Source organism: Syngnathoides biaculeatus, chromosome 13, assembly GCF_019802595.1.
Source record: "Syngnathoides biaculeatus isolate LvHL_M chromosome 13, ASM1980259v1, whole genome shotgun sequence".
NCBI lineage: Eukaryota > Metazoa > Chordata > Actinopteri > Syngnathiformes > Syngnathidae > Syngnathoides > Syngnathoides biaculeatus.
Window position 1 is genome coordinate 4,800,607 of NC_084652.1, and position 25,365 is coordinate 4,825,971.

The 25,365-nt window shown below is 42.1% G+C and overlaps 1 protein-coding gene across 1 annotated transcript in view; it reads left to right on the plus strand.

The window, feature by feature from the left end:
- b4galt2 (UDP-Gal:betaGlcNAc beta 1,4- galactosyltransferase, polypeptide 2) overlaps positions 1–25,365 on the plus strand; it is a 100,813-nt gene that overhangs the window by 47,458 nt on the left and 27,990 nt on the right. Inside the window, exons 3-4 of the mRNA XM_061839848.1 lie at positions 15,113–15,231; positions 16,619–16,735. Of these exons, the coding sequence (XP_061695832.1) occupies positions 15,113–15,231; positions 16,619–16,735 (236 nt within the window). The remainder of the gene's footprint in view (positions 1–15,112; positions 15,232–16,618; positions 16,736–25,365) is intronic.

Sequence of the window (25,365 nt, forward strand, 5' to 3'; positions counted from 1 at the left end):
CCAAATGACGCGAACCACCGTTGCTGTGTGGATGGAAGCGAGCCTCGCTGTCTCACATTAGAACCCATTAGCCTCTGTTCTTTTTACCCCACCAGGAAGGTCACTTAGCGCTCGCTGCGTCATTTAAGCAGCGCTAATTACTTTCTCACCGGGAGGCCCGTTCAAGAACGTTATTAGCTGAATATATCACTTTCTATGTGGGGGAAAATGGTAACCTCCCTTTTCATCCCCGTTAACCTGGCTGGCAAAACTCTTAATACCTGGATTGGTTAATTGATTTTTTATTTATTTATTTATTTTTTACCATGGCTATTAAAAAGCATCGTTGTTCAGATGTCATTAAAATCAATAGGGTTCTTGAATAAATCATAACTGGAACATGTAACGTGAGCTTCATGACAGCTTGGATTACAGTTTTGGAATCTGACGTAAGCATTAATATTAGCAGGATAGCCACTGTGTGTATCTATGTGAAAATGAAGGAATGAGTTTCGTCTGAAGGAGGCGTTTAGTTGTCTTAAGTGGATGCCACAAAGATTAATTGGGATACCGTAATCTCTCGAGTATAATGCGCCCTGAAGTATAATGCGAACCCCCAAAGTTGACCCCAAAATTTAGGAAAACCCTTCTACCGATGTACAATGCGCACCACCAATTTGCCGCTACCCATACGCTCAGAATATTAGGAATGATCTGCATTTATATTTTGTTAGGTCTGTACTTGTATTGTTTTTCAAAAAACTGTCCGTACAACAATCATTAATAATAATCATTGTACATGTGCTGATGTAGCAGTAAAATATATAACTCGGGCCAGGCCACAGGACACGCTTGTCCTGGTCCCCGTAATTGTCAGAACAGAATCCCTCAACCAACTAAAATAATTGCTCAATGATGGCACATTTTATTAATACTCTTAATAACAAATTTTTCAGTCACTCTTTAACATTGTTTTTTTTAAATATGTGTGCATAAAATGTTTGTGCAGAGTGCAGTTTATTCACTACATTACACATCCTTGGCCAAGCCTTAAGAAGAAGCATTATGACTCATCTCCAATCCGAAAAAAGATCCATCGTAGCATTATTCAGTGCATCACTGTGGAACTCATCATTGATGACTTGAAACGTTTTTTTTAATCCCAAGAGTTTGGGTTGCGCAGCGCAACCTTTCCTCCTCCATTCGGCTCCAATATGTAGCATCTTTCACTTAGGCGTCAGGCGGCTATCAAAACAACGTGAGCTCAAGCTACGTAGAAACGAGTGTAATGGGCACATTTTTTAAAAAGTCGTACTACAAAGTTTGAGCTCACGTTGTTTTGATACCCACCTGAAGCCATTGAGCCGAGCTGTCGTCGTTTCGGACTGCGGCGCAACTTCCGGGTTGGCGGCGTCATTGGCACGAGTGATGACGCATTTCTTTTAAAAGTAGCTGCACAACTAGCCATTATAGTTGACCTTTTTTTTTGTTGTAGTTTAAGTTTAAACACTCATAGGCAGTCATTTCTGATATTTGGTGCAGTAGCAACAAGCATTCTACGCTAACAATCATAAAATGCAAGCTCTCAGAGGAGGCGTACATTACCGTAATATATATATATATATATAAAAATGTGTAACATAAGACATTGAATATCATATCGAAATGTATGTTTTTTTTACCATTTTATGTACCTATGTATAACACTATACAATGTGATTGTAGTATTCTTTATTTTTCTTCTATACCTAAATATAATACTCTTAACTTTTTAAAAAATTTTTGGGAAAAATGTGTGCATTACTTTCGAGAAATTACAGTATATAGCAGGACCATGACTTTTTGCATATAAAATTGAACCGAGAAGTCTATGTACACTGTGCAAAAACATTTAATATTTTTTTGTCTCGCTGAAGTGAAATCAGACTAAACCATTCCTGTTTCAGGTGAGTCAGGATCACGAGAATTATTTAATTTTGTAAAATGCCACAATAAAACAGAGAGCTTGTGGAAGGCTACGCAAAACCTTCGACCAAGTCATGCAGTTCAAAGGTCATGCTGCCCGACACCAAAAAAATGTTTGTAAACTTTTGACCTCATTGAAAATAATGGGAAAAAAATGTGAAGAAATGTTCTCTCTCTTTATCCTGGCATTTTACAAAACTAAATAATTCTGGTGATCCCGACTGACCTGAAACAGGAATGGTTTAGTCTGATTTCACTTCGGACAATAATACAAAAATATTTGTTTTTGAACCGGGTATGTAAAGCTCTGGCTTCAGCTGTACGTGGTAAAGCGAGGCATCTATTTGCGGAAGCCGTTTATTGGATGGAAATATTTATTGGTCTTAAGTAGACGATGCATCCGACTAATTAGTGCACATCTATTAGTGGTCACCGCTGGTGTGGGAGCACAAACAATTAAGCTTTCATCTCATGATTACATTGTTTAGGTGTTCCGGCTTGCTGGCTCGTTTTCCTCAAGTTGACGTATTCTGGCCTCCTTTGATAGTCACGGAACAGACACCTGAATGGGTGGGTGGGGGCCAGGAATAGAGGAGGAACGTGAGATTAAAGCAAAGCGAGATGAAGACAGCCGACACTGACCGCGCTTCTTGATGTGCACGCCGGTGTAAGAAAAAAAAAAAGATTGAAACCCCCGCCCTCCCAAGAGTTCCGATGTCATCCGTCCGAGAGCAAGGCCAATGTGCTTGATGTGTGGACAGTTCTCAGAAAAGAGTGCTTTCACTCGTTTTCACACCAGCATCCGGGCTATTTTGTGCACTTAACAACTACTCGCCCGGATCACCACGCAACCTCCCACAGTGGAGTTTTGAATGTTGAATTCATAGCTCACACCTCCACAATCCAACATGAAATATTCATACTGGACACATCCAAATCGCTGGTGTTAAAATGCTTACAAATGTTCTCCGTATGGGGACTTCGGTCCTCAGTCGGAAAAGGGTGGTGCCTTTTCGGGTCGGGGATGAGATCCTTCGCCAAGCGGAGGAGTTTGAGTATCTTGGGGACTTTTTCACGAGTGAGCGACAGACGGATCGGCGCAGCGTCTGCAGTGATGCGGACTTTGTATCGGTCCGTTGTCGTAGGACGAACCACTCAATTTACCAGTTCATCTACGTTCCTACCCTCACCTGTGGGGATGAGCTGTGGGTCGTGACCGAAAGAACAAGATCCCGGATCGAAGCGGACAAAATGAGTCTCCTCCGCAGGGTGTCCGGGCTCTCCCTTGGAGATGGGGTGAGAAGCTCGGTCATCCGGGAGGGGCTCGGCGTCGAGCCGCTCCTCCTCCGCATTGAGAGGTGCCAGATGAGGTGGTTGGGGCATCTGATTTGGATGCCTCCCGGACGCCTCCCTGGTGAGGTGCTCTGGGCACGTCCCACCGGAAAGAGACCCCGGGGACGACCCAGGACACGCTGGAGAGACTGGCTTGGGAACGCCTCAGGATCCCTCCGGAAGAGCTGGAAGAAGTGGCTGGGGAAAGGGAAGTCTGGGTATCGCTGCTGAAGCTACTTCCCCTGCGACCTGACCCGGAAAAGCGGGAGATAATGGATGGATGGATGGATGGATGGATGGACGGGTGGACGGATGGACGGATGGATGGATGGATGTTCTCCATACATGTCTTGTGCTATTTTTTTGGCAAAGGGATGGCAGGGTTGCAGGACCCGTGATAGTTATTACAATGTAGGTAAATGGTACCCACGTCTTTGTCTTGGCTGCTGAGTACAAAATGGCTAAAGCGACAATAAGATGATACTTTTTTTTTTTGTTTTGTTTTAAAGACTGAGGGGGAAAAAGACAGGAAATTATATTCTATTTAGGCATTACATGATCAGAATTTTTGTGTCCGATCACAAATCACCGATCAGCAAGTTTTAAAGAAAATATTATAAAAAAGCACAAGATAATTCTTTTTAAATGACTTGTTCATTTACTGTATATACTTGTATACTGTATACTGAGTATCTTCACAATTCAGGTCATTTATTCAAATCGGTCAGTTTAAACCAACTTTACATGACAGAAATAATGGGCGCTAGGCATAACATTTTAATGATTGGCCAATACAGATTTAAACTGATCAGATCAGTGTAAAGTCTCAATATAATACATCATAACCCAGTTATGATGTACTTGTGCTCCCTTGTATCAGTGATACTGAAACTGTGGTACTCGTTCCGCCAGTTATATGCGACAATACACAACAATTTAACAATGCGTGAAAGAATCATTGCCTACAGTAAGTACAGTTCAGTTGTATTTAACTTTACATCAATACATTTGCATTTAAATCTGAAAATCTCTTGGTTTTGAACTTTTTGGGGGCAAAATGATGTCAATACAGACAGAAGGGAAAAAAAATGTGATGTTAACCACAGAACAGTTAAATGACATGATTGAATATGCACATAACATGGAAATATGTTCCCTTACTGACTATCAGCAGTATAGTGGGTGACATTGGATTTTGTGTGTGTTCGTGCCAACCACCGCATCAGATTGCCAGTAGGACAGGGGCAGTCAAAATTGTGTGTGCGTGCACACACACACACACACACACACACACACACACAAGGACTCAGACTAGGCAGAATGAGGCTGTGCTTTGCTGTGCCCGCTGTGCCTTGATGACTTGGAATCATTTTATTCCAAGCTAATAATAAACTGATGATAATCCAGATCTGATTGCGCATTTTTTTTCCAGAACACGAGGATTTCTCCAAACTACATCAGCTTTTCTTATTGCACAACTTACAAAAAAAAAAAAAAAAAAGTGTGATTGTACTGGTAGTGTAGCGGTGATAAATACTGCTGCCTTTTGTGCGTGCGGTTCAATTCCCGGCCAGTGCCCCATTACCCAGCCGCTGCTGTTCCGAAACCCAAAGAAAAGAAGATTTCTTATATTGAAAGGAAAGAAAAACTTTTATCTGTTTTCTTACTTTTTGTCACCACCTTGTAAGAAAGACAGACTAATCTTTAAAAGTAGATATCGTATGTCATCAAGCTCTTGCAGAATTTAGTAATTGTGGTTCATTTTTTTTGGGCAATGTCGTAATATGTTAGATTTTTTTCGAATAGTGTAATTCTCACCTCTGCATAAGATGATAAAGAAATATGGCCAATGGCCATTTAGCATACAGTACAGATAAGTTGAGGTAACGTTAGCAAAATAGCTAATGATTATTAGCTGGTAGATTGTTTATTAACGGTGGCTGCGCATTCATAACATGTTAATAGCTTAATGTTACAACATCACTACTTCCGAGTGAAGCGTTGACAACATATGTGATCGATACGTAAACTTCCTTAAGGTGATTAAAAACTAAATCTTGGATACTATTTCTCCTCGGTGTGACAAAAAATTCACATCAGGGAGGATTAGCGTCACACAAAATGAATTATCCAATGAGAACGCATTCCTCATTAAGCCCACCTACCCGAAAGATTTGTGCTGAAAAGAAAATGCAAAAAAAAAAAAAAAAAAATCAGGCAGCAGCAGTCCAGAAATTGTCACATCCCGGTCGTGCAGAGGCGGACGCAAATGCAGGACTCCAAGGGAAAGGCATAATGTTCAGTGGGTTTTATTCTTAACTAAAGAGATGTACAATTACACAGTCCAAGAAATCGGGATCCAAAAAAAACGAGAAACAGGGTTCGATGGCTATGAATCGAAGTATCGGAGTAACTTGGGATGCGGTGAAGCGTACTCACTAACACAAAGAACGAACTTGCAAATGCCAGTGACAAAAACTCCAAGTTAAATACCTGTCGAATTACAGTCCCGTGTGTGAAACAGCTGTGAGAGAGCAAGTGGCGTGGCCACGCCCCTCTTGGCAGTGGCCAAGTCCTGCTCATGACACGCAATGAAAACGCAAATATCGTGCATGAGTTATATTTCATGTTATGGTTGAGTTCTAGCTGTCTCAATGTCTTTTTTGTTTGCAATTCAAGACATTTTGATACTTGTAATTTTCCTGGTGATTTAAATTTTTTTTCGTGTGTGCGCGCGCAGGGGGCACAAACCTGGTTCCATAGATTTACACCCTGTCACGAAAAGAGAGTCCTGAGACTCACAAAACTTGAATAAAAACAATATAATTCTTAATTGTAACTATTATCCCCCCTCTGGTTTTAGGGAGTAATCGTTATTTTTATAATGCTGTGCTATTCTGCGATGAATGATGTAAGTGACTTGATTGTCCTTAATTCCTTTCTTATTTTGTCCATTTGGTTTTCTGCTCATCCACACAACAGCTGTTGTTTTGGATGCGCACATTACCCGCCTCATTTGATGTGTGGCAACAAAGCAAATAGAAACAATTGCCATCAAGTTCTTTTTCCTCTTCTTGGGAGCGTTGCCATGGCGTTCAGCTTCCGCGGCTCGCGTCGGTCGTGCCTCTTCATTAGCTTGTGTATCTCAAAAGTACCACTCGTCCTCACTCCCTCCCTCGTTCCTTCGCGCCCGCCCCCTACTTCTTCTTGCCAACCTTACACACTTTCTCCATCCGTTTGATGTCATCCGCCGTCGCGTTGAACATATTGTTCACACGGATTCACGCCATTAGGAGCTTGTAGACTCTCTTGTTTGTCAAACCAAGCCCAGACAAAATGGACCAAAGTATTACTTTGGCCATTTTTTTTTCCCCAAAGCTTTTCAAGGCTGCTTTGATGACTAAAAATGAACACACTGCAAGCCTAATGGCTGCGTCGAGGGCGTTCCATATACCGTAATTTCCGGCCTATAAGTCGCGACTTTTTTCACGTGCTTTCAACCCTGCTGCTCATGAAGTGATGCGGCTAATTTGTGGATTTTTTTCTAACAGCCGCAATGGGGCACTCGAGCGGAAAAGGTCAGAGTGAGACCGGTGGAATATATGTGGCGAGGAAGTGACTTTTACCGCTATGTTTTTCTTTTTAACCGGCCTTGTTAGCGCTGTGCTAACGTGTTGCTGCTGTGTTACTGCCGTGTGTCCGTGATTTTTACAGGCATGTTTTTTTTTTTTTTTTTTTTTTACCGGCCCTGTTAGCACCAGCGTTGGCGTCGCGCTAGTGTTTGCGTGTTGCTGTGTTCCTGCCACGTCTCAGTGATTTAGGTTTTTATTTATTTATTTATTTTAACCAGCCCTGTTAGTGCTGTGCTAGCGTGTTGCTGCGGTGTTACTGCCATGTGTCCGTGATTTTTACGGGTGTCTTTTTTTTTATTTTTTATTTATTTTTTTTTTATTTTAGCCAGCTCTGTTAGCGCTAGTGCTGCGCTAGCAGCACGATGGTGTTAGCATTCCGCTAGCGTTTGCGTGTTGCTGTTTTGTTACTGCCGCGTCTCAGTGATTTTGGTGTTTTTTTTAACTGGCCCAGTAAGTGCTGCGCTAGTGTTAGCGCTGCGCTAAAGTGTTGCTGCTGTGTTACTGCTGTGTCTCCGATTTTTAAAGGTATGTTGTTGTTTTTTTAACCGGCCCTGTTAGCGCTGCGCTAGTGTTAGCGCTGTGCTAGCGTGTTGCTGCTGTTTTACTGCCATGTGTCTGTGACTTTTACTGGTTTCTTTTTTTTTTTTTTTTTAGCTGGCCCTGTTAGGGCGAGCTTTAGTGCTGTGCTAACACCACACTAGCGTTCGCGTGTTGCTGCTGTGTTACTGCCACGTCTCAGTGATTTACGAAGGGTTTTTTTTAACCGGCCCTGTTAGTGCTGCACTAGTGTTAGTGATGCGCTAGTGTTAGCGTTGCACTTAGGTGTTGCTGCTGTGTTACTGCCGTGTCTCCACTTTTTACCGGTTCGTTTTATTTTTTAACCGGCCCTATTAGTATCTTAGTTAGTTAGTCAGTTCTTCTGTATGTGGTGTCACTCCGAAGTGTGACGATAACCACAGAGAATGGAAATAGAACTTACTTCAATGTAAAAAAGCCGTTTATGCGTCTCTGTCCTGGCTGTTTAATACAATATGGCTTAAGCAATAATAAGATGCCAAAATGCCAACACAAAGACACAACAACGACAAGACTTACGAAAGTATGCAAAAGTATTTGGCGACGTCTTCCATGGGTTTGATGGAACTTTGGTTTGCAGCTTCCCACGTTCAGATAATTTGTGAATTATGCAAGGTTCAAGGAGTCAACGCTCCTATCGGTGGTTATTGGACGTCACCCTCTTTGTCCTTCGCTATTTTGTGGGAAGCGAAAGGACTGCCACACTTCACCCTTTATCGCTTATTGCAGCTCTTGCACACACGCATACACAAACATTAGTGTCGTGACTGAACGAACGCACGCACGGGAGATTCTTGGATGCCGATAATCCTCACATCTAGTAAAAACACATACACGCATGGAAATCACACATTCACAAGTACACACACATATAAACACGCAAGGCCACAATCTCGAATGATTTGGAGAGGATAGAAGGCCGTGAGAGCCGTTTAGGAACAATCGAAGAAGCGAGATTGTAAACATTAAATAAACTGTGTGAACGATTGTACTGCATATTAAAGATCACACGCTGATTAAATAAGCAATAAGATAATGATCCTCGATTTTGACTGAACCAAATCATTCAATGGTTAATCTATTTTACTTTTGGGGATTATAGCAATAAAAATATTTTGATTTTGTGTATTTATTTTGCCGGTAAAATGCTTCATATACAGTGTCTTATTCCATTTTGTTGTTCTTTATTTTACTTTGTAAATGTGTTTAATTGTATTTTTTTCATCAGTAAACACACTGTTAAATAATGCTTTTTTTATGTTAATCTAAGTGTATACACTTAATATGAAATTGCCCTTGTTACAGCTATTTTGATATGATTTTAAATGGAAAAAGTAAAATGTATTTTAGTATGAATTGTTTATACTTGAAATGTAATTTAAATTAGTTAAGTATGATTTTGTTTTTTGTTTTTAAAACTATTTAGAATAATTTTTACTGATCAACATATTACTAAATTAATCAGTAGAATTTAATTTAATCTAGGTACTAATTGTTTAACTCAAGCGAACTATTACTTGAAATCTAAGATTGTATTTTATTCAATTTTTTAAAAGTTCATTTGAACAAATACACATTGCAACATTCTACATGAATACATAAAAATAGCTGTTTTTTTTAATCTTTTATTAACAAATATTAGAAAATGCACTAATTATATAGTGTCATCTCAGAAAAATATGTAATTTTGTCCAATATTTTAATACTTGATCCTTGTTCTTTTGTGTGTGTCTGTACATGCGTGTGCTTAAAAAAAAGACAATTCTTGTATTATTATGATGTTATTGCTGCAATATTGTGACCTTATTGTCACCAGGAAAATAACTTTATTCCAATTATCTTAATAGTGACAACTACATTTCCCTCAAAATGGATTGAGCGTCTTTTCCTAATAATATATCGCCTTAAAAAATGTACATAGACCAAATTAAGTCTTTTTCATGGAAGAATACTTTCACTTCCAATATATTTGATTCGGAGATGTCTTGATCACAAGTTACACATTTTATTTACCCTGCTTGGTTTTTGAACACTATCCCACTGATGTAATTGTAGTTGTCTATATTTTTTTTTTTTAACAATCCTCAGTACTGTCCAGTAGCGCTTGTGAGATTTTCACTTGAACCAAAATCGCGTTGATCCTCCGTGGAGAGGCACGACACCGTGTCCTCGCCGCGTCCTCTTCTCGCTCGCACGCCATCTGACCGCGGCGACGGCACGACAGGCTGCTCGTTAATCAGCGGCGGAGGCAGCCCGGAGTCTCTCTGCGCCTGCCATCTATTCAGAGTGACGAGCCAAACGCTGCCGGGCCTTCTCGGGGATTTTAAAGGGAATATTGACCGGGGGGGTGTCAAAGTTATTTTAGCCCCGGGCCACGTCCGAGGAAGGGTTTTCTCGACTAGGCCAGTGATGACTGTGAAACCGTATACACTGTACTTTTTCCATCTATAATGGCGTCATATCATATATTAACACACTGATGGGTAACTAGTTTTAAAATCAAAAGCTGATAAAAACTCTTTATTTCAGGGGAATTGTAAAAATGCTTGCATTTCGCAATGTTATTAAAAGTGAGAAGAATCTGGAATTTTGGCATCCCAGCAGTTACATGAAGTTGACTCACATAGTTGGGGCCACACCTGGCCCCCGGACCACGAGTTTAACACCTTTGGCACAGTCTACGAAATTCACTTTGGGGTCTTTGCTCTCTGTCCCAATGAGAGCCAGAGTAACAATGAATTTGTCTGTACATTAGAGCTGAAATCTGCACTATTATGCTCCACAGTCTCCTCTTAGCTCCGACGCCCCATTTTCTCCCGTGTCCTTAGTCTCCTCTCAGACCAAATGTTTCCCCAGAAAAAACGATTTGACCTTACTCCGTCACCTGTAGATGCTGCAGTATCAAACTCCACAGTCTCCACTTTGCCGCAGCGTTTAGTTCTCTAGTTGCCTTCCTTCTCCACTCAAATGAAATTTGTTATTGTTGTTGTAGACAAGTAGGACGGTCGTCATTCCGTATCAAGGTCCAGAAAGTCAGCCACATCAATGTGGTCGGTTTTTGAGTACAGTTGAAGAGATGATGCGTATCGTGGGGGGGACGTCACGCAATGGGCATTTATCGACGACGTTGTTGTTGAATCGATGCCGATAGTTATTGAGCTTGCGACGCCAGACCAAACGGAGTCGCGATAGCGTCGATCTCACAGGCCGCGGGCGTTGTCTTTCGGATTCGGCTACTGGAGGCGGGTAGCCGTCCGACACGATGTTGGGTTTGTAGCCGGCGATCCCGTCGAGAGGCCGCGCCTGTAGTCCTCTGCATCGACGGACGGGCGATGAATGTACTGCTCGATCGATGGCTCGATATCTCGGGACGGTTTTGCGTGACGCTCTGGGGTACGCTTCTTGCCTTGTCACCTCGTGATTAGGGTGTCCGGCGAGGTAGCACTGAAGCGCGGACTACGAATGGTCCTTAGAGAAGTAAAGATAGGGGATGGTAGCGTATTTTATTAGCTCTGGTAGCTCCAGTGCCGTGCGCCATAGTGTCTACTTAGCTGTAACACTCTGTTTTCTTCCTGCCCTCAGTCTCCACTCAATTAAGTTTCCTTAGAAAAGTAAATACAGGCGACATTAGCTTATCTAATTAGCTTTGGATTCTGTAGGGGTATACTTTAGTCTCCACTTAGTTCTGGCGTTCCGTTTTCTGGTTGCCCGCAGTGTCTTCTCACCTAAAATCTTTCTCATTAGAGACACGAGACATTGGATTCATTGCCTTGATTCTCTCTCTGCCTTAGCCCTGGATTCGTGCACGTGTGCTGTGTTAGCCTCCGTAGTCTCTGTTTAGCTGCAGGGCTTTGTTTTCCTGCTGTGCTTGTCTTCCATAAAATCTCCCTCCTTAGATACGAGAGGCCAGCTCCCTAACCCTGCTGCTCTGTCTGAGGGGCTTTACCGTATGCTACATTATTGTCCTTCACAGTCTCCACTTTACTGCAGTGTTCCATTTTTTTGCTGCCCTTATTCTCTTTGAAGAAAATGTCTTTCTGAGCAAAACAAATACAGGAGACATTAGCTTACCCCTCTTACTGTGTCTTAGCGCCGGACACTGCATTGATATACTCCAGAATCTCCACTTAGCTCCAGCACTCCATATCCTTGCTGCCCTCATTCTCCCCTTGGATAAAATGTCTATTTAAAGAATTAAATGAAGAAAAATATAGTTACCTTGTCATGTTTCCTTCCTTCCTTCATTATCTTGACCACTTAGTCATCTAAACTCAATAAGGTTGTTGTCGCAACACAGTAATAACAGCCCAGTAGAGCATCTTTGGGTGCTTTTCTTTTAAAGATTTTCAGGGGTTTCACGCTGACTAACGACAGGCTGAAGGCGGCGAGTGAAGAGGGCAGTTGGGACTCTTAATATTGAGAGCGCGTAACCCAGTTAAGTCGATCACTCTTCAGGTCATTCCGGCGCGTCGATTGGACGAGGCCTCTCGAAGCCAACTCATCAACGCTAAGTGGATTGTTAGCTGCCGCACGTGTGTGAATTCATCGTTTTGATGCACACGTCCGTCAAAGCAGGACACGAGAAACAGCCCGAAAGGAAAATGTCCACGTTATTAGCTTTATCTTATTGTCTTTCATTTGTCCTGACTCTTGAATGCTTCATGAAATGCTTTTTCATTTTAGCATTTGCACGAATCTGTTGTTTTGATTTTTACTGACACCATTGTGTATGCGGTGCTTAATTTTTGTTTTTTGGGGGGGTGTTCCTCCACGGTTTTCTAGACCGGCTCAAGATGGAGTTAGTTTTAACAAGAGCGACACCTTTCATGACATTAGAGTTTTTCCAGGTGAAAATGTCCAAAAGTTCATCAATTGTCTCAGCATTTAGTTCAGTCTCCATAAACTTGGTGGCAGTACTCTCATTTATGTACCTTTTGTTAATAGACAGAGAGGTGGTCTGAAATTTTGGAAGAATCTGTAATTCAAAGAATGCACAAAAATGATCAGAAATGGCCATATCTTTGTCCATTGATTAGAATTTACAACATCCTTAGAGATGACCAGGTCTAAGATGTGACCTTTAAGTGTGAGTTGGACACTTGAGATACGTCAAATTGTCTCGTATAGTGAAGAGTTTGGGGGAATTTTTTTTTTTTTCTTCCCATATTATTGTCAACATGAATGTTAAAGCCGGGTTCAATCCCGGACCCGCCTGTGTGGAGTTTGCATGTTCTCCCCGTGCCTGCATGGGTTTTCTCCGGGCACTCCGGTTTCCTCCCACATCTCCAAATCTTGCAACATTAATTTCTAGCTAGGATAGCTGGGATAGGCTCCAGCTCTCCCCGCGACCCTTGTGAGGATAAGCGGTGAAGAAAATGGATGGATGCATGGATGGATGAATGTTAAAGTCCCCTGTTATGACAAAATAGTTGTTGTAAGTACGAATAACTGACAACACTTCTGAAAAAAATCCTCCATAAATGTTCTATTGCATCTCAGAACATCTATAAATTATTAAAACAATAACCTTTGGGTCACCTATAACTAAAAAAAAACACATATTCAAAAGAGCTAAAATCACCCAGTATAATTTTACACTGAAATAATGGCTTGAAAATAACAGTAATACCACCACCTTTTTACCTATTATCCACTCGTTCATAAAATTAACTTTCTGTTAACCACGTTTCATTTGATAACAAAAAGTCCATATCATAGGTCGTAATGATTAATCAACAGTGATTTATTACCCAGTGACCTGATATTAAAAAAAGAGCCAGTCTCACAGAGATGACTGGAGACAATGGTTTGATAGATTCATATTTTATGTGCACTAGGTTTATAGTTCTACTTTTTTGTCCCATATTTCTTTGACAAACTTTTTGTCCCTTGTAAATTACGAGGATGAAACATGGATGATCTCATAGGTGTCTGATTTATTCTGGAAAAGACTCGACAAAAATCAGATTTACAGACAAGAGTCTTCATGGGTGGAGGAGGGGCCCGTCACATCTTTGCAGACTGTGGTTTCAGGCGAGGGGGGATGGGAGGAAGCTCTAGGCCTGATGTGGGCTGGACTCCAGCGTTGATAATAGCCTTCACCCTATCTGTCAGATCTAGCATGGGATTTAGGCTAGTAGAGTGACTTTTGCACTGGACTTGGCTCCAATGGGCCAGGGAGGGGTGTGGGATTTAGAAAGCGACGGTTAATCTCATTTGTCATTTGCTCCTCCGGTGGTTTGGTTGACTCTGATGAATCATTTGCACCTCGTGTCCCCTTATCTCTTGTTCCTCCGATTGTTTGGGAACAATTGCATCCTTTTGTCCTTGTGTAAACATCGCCACTGTTTTCTTTTCGGGGCAATTAATGACTTACACAGTGCAAAATGTTGGCCGCCGATAACTTAACCCCTTGTCGCTTTAGACGGAAATTGTCTGCCTTGTAAAGATATCTGCGCTCTCAAAAAAGCGCAGAAAAAACGGATAGTGCAGTATACACTTCGGTTAATCACTTATTGAATTGACGTAGCCTCAAGAAACGTTCATCTCCAAATCGTACACGTGGGAGAGGTCCGCATGTAAAAAGCTCAGCATCCAAACATTGGGTTTTGATTAACGATCTCCAGGATTTTTTGGGAGAAATATCAGACACTGTATCATTCGTAAAACACAGTTCTTTGGGCTTCTTCTCACTGCAAAAATGTTTCACATCCTTGGCAGCTCCATCGCAAACTATTAACATTTAGGGTTCCCTTTTTTTTCCCCCTCCTATGATTTAATTTCATACCTTTCAGTGCTGTTTGGGGATCAGCATTCTTGACCAGGGTCTTGTAAAAGTGTCCTCAAAAATCCATCTGTAAGTCTGATGTCAATGTTTTTTTATTCCCTTGCTCTTCGCTGTAGCGACTATCCTTGGGCGCTCACTCGGGGTCGAGATAGTATGTAATAATCTTCTTCTTTTCCTTTCGGCTTGTCCCGTTAGGGGTCGCCACAGCGTGTCATCTTTTTCCATCTAAACCTATCTCGTGCATCTTCCTCTCTTTAACACCCGCAGTCTTCATGCCCTCCCTCACAACATCCATCAACCTTTTCTTTGGTCTTCCTCTCTCTCGCTCTTTTGCCTGGCAGCTCCATCCTCAGCACCCTTCTACACAATATACTCAGTCTCTCGCCTCTGGACTTGTCCAAACCACATTGCATCGCCTCGAAGTCTTTACTCAGCAACCGATCGGATTGCTCTGATTCCCTCCGGTGGTCGTCGCAACTAGGGGGCATATTTGGGATTTGCGCTGATATGCTGTGATGTATTATCGAGGCTCCAGGCGGTGCTCTACAATGAATAATTTCTATCTGAACTCTCAGCGCTAGATTAAAATATGTAAAGTAACATATGGTGTTGCTTCATCGTCCCGTAATGAACTAACTCCACACACACGCGCAGACTTCAAAGAGGATTTTCTAGGAATGCGTCTTCTAAAGTCAGCCATTATTCGTGCGTAGATGCTTTGATATGCGCCGAGCGTTACTTTGAAGACTTTAAATTCTCGCTCGTTTATCCGCCGCCCCATTTGTTCTTCCCATTATTTAGCCTCTTCTCCCTTCTTTTCCTTCTCTCTCTCCGTCCGCAGTGGGCCGCCTGTTGATCGAGTTCAGCTCCCAGATGACGATGGAGCGCGTGCAGCGAGAGAACCCCAACGTGACGGAGGGAGGCCGCTACACGCCTCCCGACTGTCGGCCTCGATGGAAGGTGTGCGTTTTTAAAACTCTGGCTTTTCTTTTCATAATATTTGGGTCAAGTTTCACATTTTGTGGCAGTAAAAATCCCCTAAATGTACAAAGTAATCCAAAATACACAAAAATGAAAATACTTTACATTTTACTGAGGCTGTTGTATGTCTATTAAAATCTTGTTTTAGTTGACCAGTGTACAGTATTTAAAATCCAGGTAATGACGAGAACCTAAAATGGTATTACAGAGGGTCCTTTTTGAAATCACGTAGCTCCTGCATCACAATTTTTTGAGTGAATTTCGACTATCGTCCACTTTGTTCAAACCAGCAAAATGCGACAAGGCAAGTTTTATTGCGTTTCTGACAATTTAATCGCACACACATCAATACAACACAAACACGATAAAGTAGCTAACACAAAATGGGCGTTGAAGAACAGAGTAGTTGAGCCACAATGGCGAATAGTCACCAATGTTGAACGAGTGTTCCCAAACAAGCAAATGTTCGTCCCAGCGGGTATTCCAAAATTAGCCAAAGTTCCGGCCAGTCCAAAAACAAAAGGCAGAAGGCGTCCGTGTAGTTAGTGTTACAAGCAGCACAGATTCCCAGAGCAGCGAAGTCGTAAAAAAGAAGCCTCGTTGTCCGTCTTTCTCGTCCTTATATAGGTAATCCTTGAAACATTTCAGATTTCCGCACCACAAAGGACACAAAGAGTTTCCGTCACACGGACCCAAGAGCATTAGAGGATCATAAGGACTTAAAAGTATGAAAGGAAACAGTGTCACAAAGATGCGCGTTATAACAACTTAAAACGGAAATGAAGAGAACAGAGAATAAAAATACACACATACATAACACTTTAAATATGGATGCACACAACATTGTGGGCCAATTGCAGGAATGTCAATCATCAGTAAAGATACTTCTCGAAGGCAAGGTAAGATCATCGTTCTCAAGGACCACATTTTAACTCCTCTTTTGAAAGGTGCCCCGTATTTTGGCTATTCAGATCTCCAGAGAATGCCTCACTAATACAAAAGTAAAAAACTTTCAATTTAATTTTAAAAAAAGCAACTTGTTTTTGTCGCACGAGTGTCCAGAAAACGCCCATCTGACAATTACTTCTGTTTGACCCAGTTTTGTATCCGCTTGGTTCATATTTGGCTTAGACCGGCCCCTTTCCTCTGATTGGTTGCCTCTGTGTAGAAGACCCACTTGTGAGAGCACCCTTGTTTTTTTGTTTTTTTTTGACGGCGCTGGCTCAGGAGCAGAGAGGTCTTCGGCGGCGGCGCTAGTGATGTTGACAAGTTTGAGAAATTCAAACGACCTGATTTCAGGTCTCTCGGCAAAAAAAAAAAAAAACGTCTGGAAGGTGTTAACGATTTGTCTTGTCCCATGTTTAAGGTGGCCATCATCATCCCGTTCCGCCACCGGGAAAACCATCTCAAGTACTGGCTTCACTACCTCCACCCCATCCTGAGACGGCAGAGGATCGACTACGGCATCTACATTATCAATCAGGTAGGGACACGCAGTGTGAAGCTATTTCGGCTCCACGTTCCTCTTCAACGCTTCCCCCTGTGTGGAACAAACCTTTCCATCCATCTATTTTCTGAGCCGCTTATCCCCACAAGGGTCACAGGAGTGCTGGAGCCTGTCCCAGCTATCTTCGGGCAGGAGGCGGGGTACACCCGGAACTGGTTGCCAGCCAATCGGAGGGCGCATAGATACAACCAACCCTTCACACTCAACATTCACACCTACGAGCAGTTTCGAGTCTTCAATACGCGCTTGGGATGTGGGAGGAAACTGGAGTGCCTAGAGAAAACCTACGCAGCCACGGGGAGAACATTCAAACTCCGCACAGGCGGGGCCGGGATTTGAACCCCAGTCCTTAAAATTGAGAGGATGACACTCTCACCAGTCGTATCACTGTGCACTTTTGAAAGATTCCTGATAGGAATACTCAAATTATTCTAAACCACTCCCGCGACCCTTGTGAGGATAAGCGGCTCAGAAAATGGATAGCTGGTTATTAAATAAAGATTGCGTGTTAGTCTATAATTGTTTTTTATAGTATCAAAAGGAAAAGGCATTGATTTCTTATCACATTTATTCACTGGAATTCGTTTTTTAATTAAAAAATGCAAATATAATCATGAAATAAATACTATATATTTATATGAAAACTCTTATTTTAAGTATGTTTTAAATTATTGGTTTAATATTTCAAATGTTTTTTTTTGCATTAATTAGTTATTAATACCTATCGAAGTTAGCACAACTAAATAGTTACATATTTACTGATTACATGGTTTCCAAATTCTAATCATATAAAACATACAATATCAACAATAATAGTAATAATGTGCTTTAATGATGGGTACGACGTGTTTTTGAGCCATGACGGCAACGGTAGCTTTGGGTCACGAGATCTCCCGTATCCGTGCTCTCCTCACTGGGGCATGACACTGTGCCTTTAATCACTTCCACTGCGGAACGGACCTTTTCGGTTCCGCTCGCCCCGCTGTGTCTGCTCTCGACGCGCTGCTGTCCGCTTTCTCCGGAAGCTTTAGAAGTGCCAAAGGGTCTCTTCCATCCCAGCAGGTTTTTATTGTCTCTCGTCGCCAAAAAGATCGCAAACGCGTGAACTTAGCACTAAATAATTTGTGCGGAAATTGCGGCACGGTAACACGAGCGGGCATTGCGGAGGCGCAGCCGTGCCCTGTGACCCCCGCTGTGACTGCACCGGTTTGTTTGTTTGGCTGTCATCTTTCATTGTGTGAACTGGAGAGGAGCCCAGAACCGAAGGGATGCAGGTGAAAAAGAGCCAAGCTGTGTCAGATGAGAGCTTTTATTTGATCCGGCCTCGATTTGAACCATGGATGGTGACGCTGTACGGTAAATGTAACTGTACTGCATATGGACAGTCTTGGACTTGGGCATCGTGATTCCACTTGAAGGACATTAGCCGTACATTACAAGGCTACATTTAAAAATGTTGAATAAAGGACTCTTGGAGTTAGGGCACGTTCCAAATTAGCAGCGTAGGCTAGTAGAAATGCAAGTATGACATCACATAACAACATAAGGCTGCATTTCCAATTGGGAAAGTATTCAAATTGGGCGTTATTGTTGCTGATCGTAGTACATCCTGTGAATAGGAAAAGAAGGCCACATTTGAAGGAGTGCTCCAATGGACCTTTCCGATGGTGATCTTGAGCTCCCCTCCCTTAGCCGTGTCCCAAAAGCCTCCAAAATGGCGACTGAACAGAACGTGTTTGAAGTCGATTCTCTATTGGGTATTCCAGATAATATTGCGGTATGTTTTTCGGCAAATGTGTCAGACGTGTCCAAGTGGGCTCGACAGAGAGGTCTCAACCATTTCACGTGAGGATATGTGCACGGAATTAAGATTTTGGACGGAGCAGGACGCAATGTCAGAGTTACAGCAAAATGTTGGCGATTGATGCAAAAATGTTTGACGCCTCACAAACTTCATATTGAAATCCAACAGGATAAAATAGTGGAATCGTACTGCGCATGTAAAGCAGGGTGAGTACTTTTTACTTGGAAAGATAACGAGTAATGTCATTGTAGTCTTTATGAGTGAGTGGGTGTATTCATTTGACTTGGCTCGTAATGGAACCCAGTGCTCAGTCTTAAAAGTCCGATGTGATACAAATAGACATTTCTCTTGCATGACATGGCGCATTTACGTATCACTAACCCGACTCCTCGCCATAAAACATGACACACTTTATTCAGCAGGTCAGTAATAAGCTAACAAAGTGATACTTGTTCTCCTGCAATGTATAAAGCACCGATAATAATTCAAACTCAGAGAAGATACTTCTCCCACACTTACTTTCAAACATAAAGCCTTGTGTTTATTGATATTGTTCACATTTAGTTGTATGTGCGCTCTTCCGCGAGCCGTAATCTATCGTAGACACTTCGTCAACTGTGTTTTAGGCTTTGGAAAATGAATCAACCGGGCCCCAGGATACCTTTCATCAGAATTGCACGTTCCCCAAGCCCATCTGAGGACCATTTTCTTCATAACATTAACTTTTCCAAGCGCACACTACTGACAACCAGCATTGCTTGTGGGACAATACGGGGAGAGGGGCGTGTCAAGCCAGGGGTTAAGACAATGCGGCTTTCTGATTGGCTATCATTGTACGAGCGATTGTCAGGTCGGAAAGGTCCATTGGGGCTGACTTCGCATTGGGTGGGATGTTTGACCTAAAACCAAATATTAGCAATGTGAAACACAATACAAATAAACAAGAGAATAAGACTGCATTTGAAAGAAACGTCCAATCTTGACAATCTCAAAGCTGAAATTGCATTTGAAGCAAAATAACCTATGGTTCATTTGATAAGGAGAACTTGTACAAATGACACCAAACGTTAAATTTGTAGTTAGTGAATCCGCTTATCGTTTTCAGATCCATCTGCTGTAGTTTATCTTCCCTATCTGGTGTTAGCTAGCTTTTCATTCAAATGCTAATGGAAGGGAAATCCATTTCATTATACAAGTAATTACTTTTCTTATCTACTTAACACACACAAAAACAGATAATAAAATGTTTCATCAATGTTTGGGAAAAACAAAAAATCGGGGGATTTGTGCAGTTGACCATGGAACAGTATATGGATCTTCATGCTCATCATCCTCAGCCTCCAACCTTTCAGTCGGTGCTGCAGAAAGAGTAACTTCACACATTGTGCGCTACCAGTGAAGCTTTTCGAGGCCTTCATAATTTAACGTCCGCTTGCCGAAAATATTTTAAAGCGTGAAAAAAATTCCATTAGTTACACAGTCAAAGGTGAACTAAAATGCAAAGTACAGCGGAAGCTCACAAGTAGGGGAAGGTGTGCCTTTAAAGTCTCTAAAGCCACTTTCACGCATAACCTTAGAGTACCTTACGAGCGCTTAGTTCAGAAAGTCACAGGTAGGGTGACGATTGCACACATCAGAGTGTACAGTATCAGTGCTACCACATATGTTGCTAACACAACCGACAAATATCTTTATAGGGCATAATTAGTGGAGAGAGAGCGGATGATATTAGTGTTGTTGCTTATGTTAGCTGCTAATTCTAGCTACTGGTGGATTGGCTCGCTTCCTTTGATGCTTAGTGGAGGATTTCTGTGCAAGTGCAAGACTGGATCGGGCGTCCAAGGCTGTTTCAGTGCCGATGCTATTGTTAACCGCTAACCTTCCAAACCTTTCAATGAGAAAAAAAGTGTGACGCTTCATTGATATTTTCTTCATATATCGCAGCACGCGTCCCTTCCATTGCATTCTTATTTGCGCTCTGGCTCTTTGTTTCCTCGGGTCCGCACCAATCCACAACTGTGAAAAACGACAAAAGGCACACAAAATGATGTGTTGTCGTAATGTCATCAGTGTTAGAGATTACCAACGGGGATCATTTTGCAAAACACAGTGCCGAAACAAGGGAAACATACCGTTAGTCGTAATTGCTTGAGACAAAAAGGCCACTTATCGCTGTTCCTTCCTGAAGGCTTCGGGTGTGATTCCAAAGCAAAGGAAGGATAAGCGGGATATCATGTGACCTTCATTTACACCAATTTATGAGAAAAATATCATCTCCTCAGACGTAGGGGGGGGGGTGAGCTACTGTACCCTATTGGTAAAATTAATGACAGCCACAGGTTCAAATCTGTATGGAAGTATTCCTCCGTCTTCCCGATATTGCTATTTCTTCATCAGATGAGGATAAATCCGAGAAGTCAGGGCTGGGCATAATGGTGTCCCATGTAATCCAGCGTTTGGAACAGCACGGTACATGTCACATCCGCCCACGTAGATGACATGACTCTCGAAAATGGCAGTGACCCTGAAAATTCGTCATTGTCTCTGAAAAATCTTCTCAAAGCACTATTAAATGAGAGAGGATTTAACATCACATTGTCAAAATAGGGTTCGTGCAAAGCACTGGATTTCCCCTTCAAGATTGTATTTCAGTGCCACTGCTATTGTTAGCTAATAGCGCTACAGCAAGTTGGCTTGTTAACTTGTTAGCTGTGAGATGGCATACATCGGGGCTAACACTGTGATCTGACAGTTCTACCCCCAGGGTGACTGAATCCGACTTTCTTAGCTTTGAGGCCGATTAATTACCGTAGTCCCTCTGATGTTATCAGCTAGCACTAGCCAGTTTGTTGTTGGGTCTCATATGGAGTACTTTAGTCCCCCTTCCTGCTACCTTTATAAACCAATCCTACTCACAAGTAAAAAGGCTAACTCGTGCATTGCAGGGTGCTTTCTGAAATTCAATCTGACGCCCCAACTCAACTGTGAGAGGCAGATGCACACTGCCTGTATTTGAATTGACAAACGACCACCTTGCTTGAACAGCTTCCATGATCTGATCGTCGTGCCTGACGCTCTGACGCCCTCTCTCTCCCCCCAATCAGAGCAGTCAGAGTGTGGAGCTCTGAATATTCCAACAACCGACACAGCTCTTGAGTTTCTGAAAGTTCCAGCATGTAACGTGCATTTCCAAATGTACTCGTGATCTCTGAGATGAAGTATTTCAGTGGCACCACTAACCTTAGCTGCTAGTACTCCCCAAAAGTGCTTTGGCTTGTATTTAGTTATTTGTACGTAAGAGTAATTCAGTGCCAACGCTGACATCAGCTGCTAGCGTTGTCAGAGGTTGACTGGCTAGCACATTAGCTGTGAGACAGAATATTTCAGTTCCTGTGCCATTATGAGCTGGTAATACGAGCCAAAGGTAAACTGGCTCAAGTGTCATTAGATGTGAGACAAATATTTTCTTGCAACTGCTAACATTAGCTGCTTATTTCTGCTACAAGTTGTGTCGTCAACTGTGAACAAGAGTATTTCAGCGCCACAGCTATCAATAGCAGCTAGCGCTAGACTCAGAAAGACCAGCTTCAAAAGTTGAGTCTATGTGCAGCAATTTACAACAAAGTTGGAGGTATCGCTTTCCCAAACAAGGACACCGCTGATGGATTTGGATGTGTTCAATAATGCAGCGATGTAATCTGATAAGATCATCCTTGACCTTGAGCCCACTTTATCCGTTCCAGTCATCTGCAATAACTTTTGAGCGCCGCGATAGCCGCGTCGATATATAAAAGCCCGTCTTTTTAAATATCGTCGTCTTTGAGAATGATTCATATCGATTCGGCGGGTGTACTTTATATCTGTTGAAATGATGGCACAAAGAAAACAGAAAGTGAAGTATTGTGCGGAGGTTATGAGGAGAAATAAACTGCCTGTGTAACAGATGCTTCACTGTCTCTTCTTCCCGTATTTGTCCAGCAAGATATGAGATATTGCTATTGATACTTCACTGCCTGCCTTTTTTAATGTTTTTTTGTTTTTTTTTTACATCTTTAATGATTGATTTATATGAATCATTTGAAGAGGCTTTGAAAGTGTGAAGGTTCTTTGGTTTAAGACCTACCCTGAAATATGAGATTTCAAGGTTATGAAGTACGGTACTCCCCATTGTTAGCACGTCTGCGTATTTCAAAGTTACAAATTGCGACTTAGACTATTTTGGATGGAGTTTAAATTCCACCCATGCTCGTCATGGTTTTCCTTCCTCGGGGTGCTCCAGCTTCGTTCTATATTTTAAAAACAGTCATTAAAGACGCGAAAGCGGTCCATCGATGTGAGTGGGAATGCTTGTTTGTTTGAAATCTGGCTCGGATTGTGGAGTCTTACGAGATATCTCGAGCAGGAATTTAATAAACCCAAAAACAAGCTTGTTTGTAAGGAATTTAACTGGGGAAAAATGGTTTGTTGAATGGCTTTCTTCCAGAAAGTTCTCACAAAACATGATATATGTGGTGTAGTTTCACAAAATGCTCTGCTTTGGCCTTGGGCAAACGTTTCAGCGACCATTCCCGCGATAACTATAAAGCCCTTCCAGCGCCTAAATTAATCACGTCCATATGCTGTTTACCTTTCATTGAATTAATAAGTTTGTGGTAAAGAGGTTGGGGAAAAAAAAGCATTTACGGTAGTTTTGTATGTCGAATATGTAGGTTTTTTTCCAAGTGCCGGTGCTAATGTTAGCCAGTCATGCTACCTGACTGTTGAGTATTGTGCTGGTTGTAACAGATGGAATACGTCAGTATCACTGCTAACATGAGCTGCTAAATTTTGTGGCGAGTTGACTGGGTAGCTGTGAGTTTTTCAGAGCCATCACTAACATAAACTTCTACCTCTTGTCACAAGCGAACGGGCCACTATCTACTTAGCTGCGAGACGTGTTTCAGGGTCAACACCTGTAAAATTTTAAACCAAGCCACAGATAGATTATCTAGCGCAGGGGTGTCAAGCTCACTTTTGTTGCAGGGCCACATTGGAGTTATCATTTCTGATATATAACAATTTGACGTTTCGGTACAGATTTTCACAAGAATCATGGAAGTTGACGCAGATGATTTGCCTCGGTGGGCCGCATAAAATCATGTGGTGGGGCGGATCTGGCCCCCGGGCCTTGTGTTTGACACCTGTGGTCTAGCGCCTATTTAGCTGCGAGACAGAGTATGTCAGGGCCGCTTCTATCATTAGCAATAGACTGAAAACTTTTGGATTTGACATCAAAAGGGGAATATTAGACAACAGTGCAACAGTTATTTATTTCCAGATGATGTTACTGTACATCTGATTCTTACACAGAACTTAAGAAGATTGTACCTTTTTGTTTGAACCATATTTTTCAAGTGAACAAAAGCCTGTGGTGTTGTGTTTATTTGTCCATGTGTGTCCAATTACTTTCAAGGAAAGTAGATTAATTCAGATTTGGGTTAGAGTTTGCCCCATGCAGACTACATTAAAAGAAGTGTAACCAGCAGGGAAACCAGAGAGCTGTCTCTGGGTGAAAAGCAAGCAATTTTCAAGAAACAGATGTTGAACAGCCTCACTCTTCCAATAGTTCTGGAAGCGAGTGCAGGGGAGATGGTCTAGTTTGGGTTGCACAATTGATGTACATCCCTCGTGATGATTTCTGGCAAGTTCCATCTTTGCTTCTGTGTTCCCACACCTGCAGCTCTACCCTTCGGTATTTTCCCTGTGTTGGCATCCTGCCGCATTTCTTCCAACAGCTCGAGTTCAATCCCAGACCTTGCTCACTTGACTGAACTTTCCCACCCACGGGACATTTCCTTTCGTCTCCATCGCGTCCGTGGTTGTGAAATGCCAAACCTCGCAGCTGTCTCGCTTTTAGTGTGGCTGGCTTCGGGCTGGTCCTCAAAGCCGTATCAGATCAGACTAATGGGGGTCCACTGCTGTGTTTCGGCTTTGACATTAACCACTCCCACTGGCTTGATTAGATTAGGGACGGAGAAGCCGTCTTGAGGGATGACTCTATTTCTGGCCTTGTGGCATTTTGACCATCACACGACAGTATAAAAGCCCAACAGTCATGACTTTAAAATAAATCAATAAATGAGCTTCTTAGATTAAAATGAATGACTTCAATCCATTGCTGGAAAGTGCAAGGGAACATTTTACTGATCAACAAAATATATATAGCGGTACCTCGGATTTCGAGCGTCTCTGTTTTTGTACAAATCGGTTTAAAAAAAAAAAAAAAAAAAATTCGAGATTTTTTTTTGCCTTGGTTTTCGAACGAAAATCGATATACGAACGCCCCGACCATCTGACCCACAACGATTTGTTATTGTGCTTTCGAACGCACGCCCGAAAAAAACAGAAACGACGTAACGCGTGCGACGCAACCAGTTGACCCACACACTCCTCTGCACGCGGATGTGTAGTGTGTAAAACTGTCTACTTCAAGAAGGATTTGATAGCCGAACACAAATTATTATCAGGAAAATCTAAAAAAAAAAAACGATAAAAAATGTTTTTTTTTTTTTTTAGGCTTGGAACGCATTATTTTATTTCCATTCATTGTAATGGGAAAACGCGCTCCGGTTGACCCACACACTCCTCTGAGCGTGGATGTGTTCCAGTAGTGACTTTTTTCCTTCCAATCGAGCAATATTAATCCCCGATCATGGCTCCGAAGAAGGCAAATGGAACTGTTGTTGCTGGAAAAAAAAGGAAAGTGGTGCGTAAAACTGTCGACTTCAAGAAGGATTTGAGAGCCGAATATGAATTATTATCA